The sequence below is a fragment of the Scatophagus argus genome, chromosome 4, assembly GCF_020382885.2.
Source record: "Scatophagus argus isolate fScaArg1 chromosome 4, fScaArg1.pri, whole genome shotgun sequence".
NCBI lineage: Eukaryota > Metazoa > Chordata > Actinopteri > Scatophagidae > Scatophagus > Scatophagus argus.
The window spans coordinates 11,188,547-11,197,692 of record NC_058496.1 but is presented as its reverse complement, the minus strand read 5'-3'; the positions used below and the strand labels follow the sequence as shown (position 1 = coordinate 11,197,692).

The following is a 9,146-nucleotide window of genomic DNA, read 5'->3' as shown; positions in this document are numbered from 1 at the left end:
TGTGGAAAAAAACTGTAATAATTGTAAGTTCCTTTTCTTGTACTGAAACTAATCGTTAATAACGTCGGAAGTGGAAACCTGCATACTATACTGTATTGTTGCAAAATCCTTTTAGTGAGACACCACTCAAGAATGTACTTGAATCTAACGTTGTTGGACCACAAATTGGCCAATCAGAAAACGAGGAGGCTTGACTGAAGACGAGGCCCCGCCCCCCCGATTTGTGGCATAAGGAGCGAGCGAGGAAGGTGGAAGCACACCTGTTGGAGGAAGCTTGACGGTTTGGGACTGGACTATTTGACGGACCGACAATATTTTCTTTGAGAGTCAGCGGCAGCAGTATCAAAGGTCAGTAATTTGACTTTTTCATTACGTGATGATGCAGGTGATAAAATAACCCCAAATGCTTAACGCTTAGTAAAACAATTTCCTGTCGTGAGTCGGATGTTGGACTTGTTTTTCGTCAATTGCTGCGTCACCTGGTCCTCATCAGTTAGCAACCTGAAGCGATACTGGTGTGAAAAATGGTGGAAAATAAGTCCGAAACCGACTAAAAAAAATAACCATTAATTCTTCATTTTGATGCCGTAAGTGGTGCATCACCTTGCCGAACTTTGTAAGAAGGGGGTTTTTCGAAGTTAGTGCCTTAACATGACTTTAAACTTTAATAGTTTTTACCAGTAATGAAATTAACTTTAATAGGGCTTCTTGAGTGAGGAGGCAGGGTTAAAGTTCTCAGATATGATTCATCATCCAAACATGTATTTAATCGGGTCTGGTTGACTATTATTGTTGTTTAATTGCCTTATTAGTGAAATTAATGTTATTTATGGGCAACGCATCAAAAAATCTGCTTCAGTTTTAAAATACTGTGGGACCATGTTCCACTCAAACGTAAATCGTGGGAGCTGTCATTGCAAACACAAAATGGGGAGGTGCATGGGAGTAGCAGCATTTATATCCATGACTGCAACCTTAATTCTTAATTGACATGTCAAGGCTTGCCATATTTTAATTAGTGTAGAAACTCCAGGCTGCCATGCCTATTTTTTTTCCTCTTCACCTTTCAACCAAAACTTACCCCTGCCCTGTTCAAGTTCCTGTTCCATTCATGTAGACACACCTTGAAAACCTGTCATGTAAGGTTTTATCCTTAGCAGACATGGCAGGTTTATTTGTTTTATTCCTTTACATTCACTTTCCTCACAAGTGGCGCAGCAATTTTGTAGAAATAAAAACATAATCTGTGTAGTGAGATTCTCTTTTGATTTATGGTATGTGTTTCTCTGTGAGAAGTCCCCCCTTGGCATATTTCCCATAATACTGGCACGTTCCTTAAACCAGTCAAGCCAGTCATTGTAAACTTTTCCTCAGTTGGGTTAATATGAACCCTTTAACTCCGTCGGGCATCGCCTCATGTCCAGAAACTCTTACTGACATGTTTCATTTTGTAGAACTGATTGATTTGACCCTAGTTGGGCCACTATTAGCGGCCGCAGCGCTCACACCAGAAAAATGTGTCACTTTTGAAAATTCGCCAGTTTATGAGTGTGTGAATTAACTGTAAATGAGCTCTTTCTTTAAGCAGTGATTTTGCCCTTTTCTTTTTCTTTGTGTAGTGTTTATTCTCATGGGGAAGTGTTCTCTAATTCTTGTAAAACATTTTGCATGTTTGTTTTAAGTTTGTATTATCATAAAAGCTGCCCATAATGGGTTGGGGTGGAATGATTTTGTTATGGAAAAACATAGATTATACTGTAATTGGCTGACAAATTATTTTCACATTAGCCGTGTATGCATGTTTCTTGAATAAATTCTTGGCACAATGTTTCTCTCTCTGAAACGGAGAGACACTGACAGCAGCTCATTGTACTCCCTGCACACTCTTAGCTTTGTGTGCAGCTCAGAGGAGCAGCAAAGAATGGCTGCACCCCCCCCCCAAAAGAAAAACAGCTCAGTCTTTCAGCCATGGGAGTGTACTGAGCTGAACATTATTAGCATACTATCAGGACTAGTTGCATGTGCAACAAATTCTCTGTGCTGTTGCTTTTGGTGTATAGCACAAGTCAGACTGGTTTGACTTTTGCAGAAGCTGTTTGGGAGAGACAGACTTCCTGTTCAGACTTCATTATGAAAGTGGAGGAACTAGTAGCTATTAGAAACCCTGATAGTTTTTCAGACTGTAGCTAAGTTGAGTGCTGTACGTGGAAATGAATATCACCGGTTCTGCTTCTGTACTTCTTATCCAAATGAGTGGCATTTGGCAGCTCATGTCTGGCCCAAACTGACTTTCTAATCTTTGCCTTTCCTCCTCAGGTGAATTGAAAGGAACTTGTGTGAAAATGGAGTTTTACGATATAAAGTCCTCAGCCGCACTGATTTATGATGAGTTCATCCAGAAAGCAGGTGAGTCTTTGACCCTTTTAACACGGAGCATTCAAGATGGCTCGATGTCATGTTCATTTCAAACCAGACGCTGTCATTTTTTGGGGGGTTCTGTTTAGCGATTCTCCCAGCATGCTTCAGCGTCTCGCTTTTCTCTGTATCCGAACGTTACTGAGCTCCTAAACCTCCACGTACTTCTCTTCACAGACTCGCGGACGGAGAACTGGCTCCTTATGTCGTCTCCTCTCCCCCAGACGATCATCATCGCAGCGTACATTTACTTTGTCACGTCGCTGGGGCCTCGGATAATGGAGAACCGCAAAGCCTTTGACCTCAAAGGAGTCCTCATAGTCTACAACTTCAGCGTGGTGGCTCTCTCGCTCTACATGTGCTATGAAGTGAGTCATCGTTTGTACTGCTGAAATGCTGGATGGCCAACACTAGCATTTTTGTTTTGTTGGGCTCTTTTGTGAGGAACAGAGCTGGGTCACAGGCCATTAGCACTATTGTGAAATGCTCTTGTTCAATAGTCACTTGTGTCACTTGTGAGCATAAACCTGATTGGCAGGTGCAGCCATTCCATGAACTGTTTTCTGCAAATGTTTCCTCAGAGCTTCATAACTTCAACATGACCTCACTTTTACTGCATCGTTCTTGTCGGTGTACTTAATTTTAACAATGCACCGTGTTTTTGTTGAAAGGATTAAGAAAAACATTGAAACAAAGTTGAAGATTTAGGCAATTTAACATCTAAAGAGTTCTGACAAATAAACCTTTAAAAGTTATTATGAATTTTTCTTGGCCTTTTGCACAGCCTCTTTTAATTTTTAATTAACCACACTCTTCACTGTGTTTCCTCCGCAGTTTGTGATGTCGGGATGGGGAACAGGATACTCTTTTCACTGCGACCTGGTCAATTACTCTGATTCACCGCAAGCTATAAGGGTAAGGGTACTTGATTACAGACCGGGATGCATTGTAGAATCTGAGAATTCGGTTCCAAACGTGCAGTTTACAATTTGGATGAGGATTTTATTTTTTTTCTGAACCAGTACTGAAATATTCTTTACTCTCTCCTCTAGATGGCGGCAGTATGCTGGCTGTACTACTTTTCAAAGTTCATTGAGATGTTGGACACAGTAAGTCTCAAAAAATCTTAGTCAGACATTTGAGTTGAATACACTTCCTTATGTAGAGTGTTACAGAAAAGCTATAAGTAGGAATTTTACATTTATACATTTGCAAATGTATAAATGATAAATTATACTTGTCTCCCTTCCCAGGTCTTCTTTGTACTTAGGAAGAAAAATAGCCAGGTGACATTCCTTCATGTCTACCATCACTCAATCATGCCATTCACCTGGTGGTTTGGAGTTCGGTTTGCACCAGGTAGGATTTCCTTGTGTGTGTGTTGTTTGTTTGTTTTCTTTGTTTGTTTTTTTTTTTTTTTTTTTTTTTTAAATAAAGGCGAGTAATATGTTCCATGACACATGAATTTTGACATTTTGTGACTCATTTTTCCTGGTGCGTTCCTTATTTTCAGGCGGTATGGGAACATTCCACGCCCTGCTGAACTGCGTTGTCCATGTTATCATGTACTCTTACTATGGCCTGACTGCCATGGGCCCCAGCTACCAGAAATACCTGTGGTGGAAGAAATACCTCACCACCATTCAGCTGGTATGTCAAGTGCTTTTATGCAAACCTGCTGTTTGTTCATGTATTTATGTTCTCTGAGTGTAGTTTATAAAGACCTGTGGTGATCCTTTGCAACAGAATCAACTTCTCCTTCTTTATTACTCCACAGATTCAGTTTGTTATGGTGACCAGCCACATCTCTCAGTATTTCTTCATGAAGGACTGCCCGTACCAGTTCCCTATCTTCATCTACATCATCGGGCTGTATGGCCTGATTTTCCTGTTCCTCTTCCTCAACTTCTGGTACCATGCCTACACCAAGGGCAAGAGGCTGCCTAAAGTGCTGCAGGCTCAGACATGGGCACACCACACCAATGGAGTTATGAATGGGAATGCCAGTCATGAAAAAGATGAGTGATGCAAGACTTGGCTCACGAGAGGGTTTCAGGGTTGACCTCATTACATAAGCAAACCACTGCATTCTGAGGTTCAACCCTTAATTTGTCTGGACTGTAATTTTTTTTTTTTTTTTTCGATTGCTTACCTACTTGCAGCTGCAACAGACAATCTTTAAATTATGACCAAATGCATATTTAAGAGATTTATTGACCCTGAGATGAAGGGTTTTTTTTTTTTTTTTTTTAATTATATTGTTTACACTGAAGATAAAACTCAAGTCCTGTTACTGAAACCTCTAAAGGTACCTCCTCCTTTTTCTCCTACAATTTAGTTTTTTTTATAGTTTACTTGTCAAAAATCAACTCTGCTACTCAAAAATGATGACAGGGCTTTGCCTATGGTAAACCCGCAGGGCCCTCAGCTGAACAGTCGGTCACTGGGCCTCCTCTAATGCTGACATCATGTTTTATGGTCAACTTGATTGATCTTCTCAGAAGCCTTTAAGGAAATCCTTTTTTTCTTTCTTTCTTTTTTTAAAAAAGTTGCACACTGAAAAGTTGAGGGTTGTTTATTTCACCTGCTCTAATATGATGTTTACTGTTCTGAGTCGACGTGATGTTTTGCCTACACATGTTAAATGGTTACATGCATGCAGAACAGGGCGTTTTGTTTTTTAGTTTTGATCACGCATGCATGGCCACCTCTCTGTAGCTTGAGTCACAGCCACTGCTGATTGGTGCAGACCCCCACGGAAAAGAGCAGTTTTTCCTTCCAGTAAAGTCGATTTATTCTCCTGACTTTAACATTGTCCTATGAAGTGTTGGTGTGGCCAAGATCCCAGAGAGGAAAGCCCGCTGTGGTTCTTGTAGGATCCGGAACAGAGCTTTGCTACTTCACACTGAGGCATATCGTGAAATAACAGTTTTTACAGGACCTCACTTCGCCCAATTGTGTGGTTTCATTATTGAGCCAGACAAAATACACAAGCAGCCTTGCACATCTGCTTTTAAGTATTGCGCTCCATGTGTTGAAGCTAACATTGTCTTCAGATGGAGTCAGGCAGTGCGTTTGGACTAAGCTCTGTGGGAGTAGTTTTTTTGTTACGATGATCTTAAACTGAACGGTGAATGTAACACTCTGTTTCCTTTTGGTGACTGAGGACACAGGATTGAGCTAGGCATCGGGCTGGAAAGAGTTCCACTTTTTTTTTATTCGGGTGCAAGCCCATGTTAACACAAGATTTACAGAAATGATGCATACAAATAGGTGTTGTTACTGGTTGTTTTTGTTCAGTTACACCAATGGCAATAGTAAGTAGTATAAGAAATGATGTAATATGAAATGTTGTTTATATTGTATTTTATATGTATTTATATAAAATAAACAAGTGATGTACTATGAATTTTTATTTTGTTCTTGTCTTTCTTGATTTGTGGATTTTTTTTAAAAAAATTTAAAAGCATTTGAGTGAGACAAAGTGACATAAGGAAGATAATCACAGTTTGTTTTAGAACTTCATTCATAGGGTTTTACAAACGAGTTGTTTATCACTAAAAGCTAATCAGTTTTGGACAGCCTTAATTTTGTTTTTAGAATTGCAGACGGCAACATCACTCAGGATGCATTGCTAAGCAGGACAACTGCTACACTCTAATGCTTGCTTTCTGGTGAGCTGAGAACTACTGAGCAATTACTAAAAATACTTTGTAGGTGATACAGATTCATTGAAGCTTAGACCTGACTATAATAATCCATTTTTCACCAGCAGGAGGTGCTGTTTAATTAAGACTGAAGAGGGTTTGCTGTGTAGTTTTCAGTTCATTCTAACACGATGGATCACCACGTAACAATAGATACAATTGATTTCACAGTCATGCAAACCAGGAACCCCTGCTATAAGTCACCTGGCTGAACGTGTTATTGAGCAACACTCCTTTTTAATCTCGGAACATTGACTGTACCTCCATGTGGTTGGCCGTATGTGCAGGATAATGAACTGGGAATTGCTTTTTTGCTGTTGGCAGGTGAAAACTTGTTAGTGGAATAGATTTTTTATCCTCCCGACCACATAGTTTAATTTATATAGAGGCCTCTCATGAGGGTTCTCATCACATTAAATGCATTTTCTCAACCAGCAGAGGAGCATATGCACTTGATTTTAATTAAGGTAAATCATGAAAACTAGCAAAACGACAAAGGTACACAGGAATAATTTAAGAAAAACATGTTAATCTCCCGGAGAGTCCAGATCTGAATCCAGCTGAGAATTTGTGACTGGACCTGAAAAAGGTCTTTCACTCACATAATCCTTGCAACTTTACAAAGGTTTTTCCCATAGAGCTATGGGGAAATTGCACACATAATGGAGACAGCTGCCAAACGTGGATCTATTAAATGAAACTAGTTTTTTTGTATTTTAAATTGGCAATGAAGTTTGCATCTGTTTTCGCTTTGACTTTACAGGGTTGTTTTTCTGTTGATGGCAAGACTTGATGATAAACATTCCAGTGGGGGGTGAATATTTTTTATTGGCTCTGTCTATCTTTTGTAAACTTTCCAATTCGTAAATTTTAAAGTCCAGATAAAGAACAAATTATATTTTATGTGTTTTAAAACATGCAGCTCTCTCTCTCTCTCTAACAACCCACACTTCCCCGTCTGTCTATTTCTCTCTCTCTCACACACACACACAAACACACACACATACACAGTCACACCCAAGAAGCAGCAGAGCACACTGACCTGTCTATTATGTATCAGTACGTCCTTCTGCACTTAAGTGGTACATAATGATACCAACCAACAGCCCATGAGCTTTTTATTGAATAACACTCTGCTGTGTTATGGCAAATGTGAGAGCCTTTAATGTATAAAAGGAAGCTGACATGAGTACGGCTACAGATGACAGAAATTGTTTAAAGTCCGCTGATTTCCACATAAATATAATGTGGTAAATGAGTGCTGAAAAGCAACTGAATGGAAAGATGAGAGCAGGCAGCAGGCCAGCCCAATCCTTGGAGGGCATGGATGATCGCGCTCCACCATGATGAGTTCCAACAAGCCCTGTCTGTCTCGGAGCCACCCTCACAGGTCCTTCCCTGGTCTTGCTGTGGGAGAGGAAGGGATAACTAGGTCATTATCAGGCTGAATGTGCGAGACAGCACATCACTGTGAATGTGTGTAACACAAATGAGGCAGCATTTGTTCCTGCCTTTAACCACATGATTTTAAAATCTGTATTTTTTTTTAATGTTAGAAACATCTCAGTTGTATCTGAGATTTGCACAGAACATTTAGCTCAAATTTACTTCATGAGGATCAGCAGAAGTAGCAAAATGATAATCAGACTAATTGCTAACAGCTGCCATCCACTTGTGTTTGTAAGAAAAATTGCTTCTGATATATCCAATAAAATCAGGATCATTAACTGCAGACAAACTATTTTGCTACCTCAGACTATAATTAATTACGTAGACATGTTGCAACTTTAGTTTCAATTAGGTCTGACAGTGGAAATAAACTTCTTATCCCAAGATTATGTCCTCTGTTTGTCGGTGATCCATAAATAAGTTCAACAAGCTCTAATTGTATTTGTGCATTGACATTTTTTCTGCATTTTAATCCATTTAAATGTTAAATGGACCATTAGTGTTACAGTGCAGTTTAATTTGATTTCAAGCATTTCATCTATATCAGTCAGCTGTAAAACCTTTGTAAAAAAAACATCCTTTCCAAAAAAAAAAAAAAAAATTAAATTAGTTAAATTAAGAGATTTTTGAATGCTCTCAAAAGTTTCAGTTTCTCACCAATGAAATTTTCATCCAAAGTGAAAGGCGTTTTGTTTATTCCACATGAGTGATTTCTGGATTCGGGCTTTTCTCATTAGTTTGAGGCTGATGTACTTCTGAGCACCAATCAGGTTTTGGCAACATTTCAATAAAAAATGTCATGCTCTTGTTTATGTTGTCAGGCAACTATCAGACTCAAACTCAATAATCCCACCCACACAGTCCTGATGAAACAGATTAGCTGGAATAGCCTACTTACAAATGTAATTTGTCCAGCTTTGACTTAGATTGTAAGTTAATTGAGTAATTAATTGACCTTGAAGGGGGGTTCACCGTCACAACTTTGCACCTTTTGTTTAAAAGTAGTTGTGACTCTCCAAACAAGATGCCACCATTTTCACACCACGCCTCATTTAAAGTTGTATATGAAATATGAAAGAATATCACAAACTGTGGTGCTGTCTACCTCTGTGGTGATGGTAGCTCGTTGGGCTTTTAAAATGGGAGAGTCACAACACACAGCAGAAGCCGATGTCAGATAAGAGAAAGAAAAAACAAAATTTAGGCCGTAATTGCTTTTCTTCATGGAGACTAATATGCCAGATCACGACGCTTCCAGGCAGTGGCAACATTGAATGCAACACTGGTCTGACCATGTCTGTTTGCTTAAGAGCACTAGTTGTGACGCGTGACGACAGACCACCTCAGTGTGTCTCCTGATTTTCTATCCTGCAGAAGGGTGACAGCCCCCTGGAATCTTTCTGGTGAAGAACAACAATAAAGACAGAAAAATAGTGACTGTGTTGGAGAGAACAGAGTGAGCAGAGAGGAAGCAAAACCTTCAGTCTTTGCACTGTCTTGTTCCACATTATAAACCTGAGCTTGCTGTCTGCTTGGTCACATCTCTTGAACCTCTTGGTGATTATGCACAGTGAA

At 39.6% G+C, this 9,146-nt stretch overlaps 1 protein-coding gene across 1 annotated transcript; it reads left to right on the top strand.

Annotated features, from left to right (window-relative positions):
• Window positions 1–195: 195 nt before the first annotated feature.
• Window positions 196–5,824, top strand: elovl7a (ELOVL fatty acid elongase 7a). The gene is made up of 8 exons (XM_046387682.1): window positions 196–348; window positions 2,317–2,406; window positions 2,593–2,783; window positions 3,250–3,330; window positions 3,468–3,524; window positions 3,669–3,774; window positions 3,929–4,065; window positions 4,193–5,824. Exons 2-8 carry the CDS (start codon window positions 2,343–2,345, stop codon window positions 4,439–4,441), a joined length of 885 nt encoding a protein of 294 aa, XP_046243638.1. The 5' UTR covers window positions 196–348; window positions 2,317–2,342; the 3' UTR covers window positions 4,442–5,824.
• The last annotated feature ends 3,322 nt before the right edge of the window (window positions 5,825–9,146 follow it).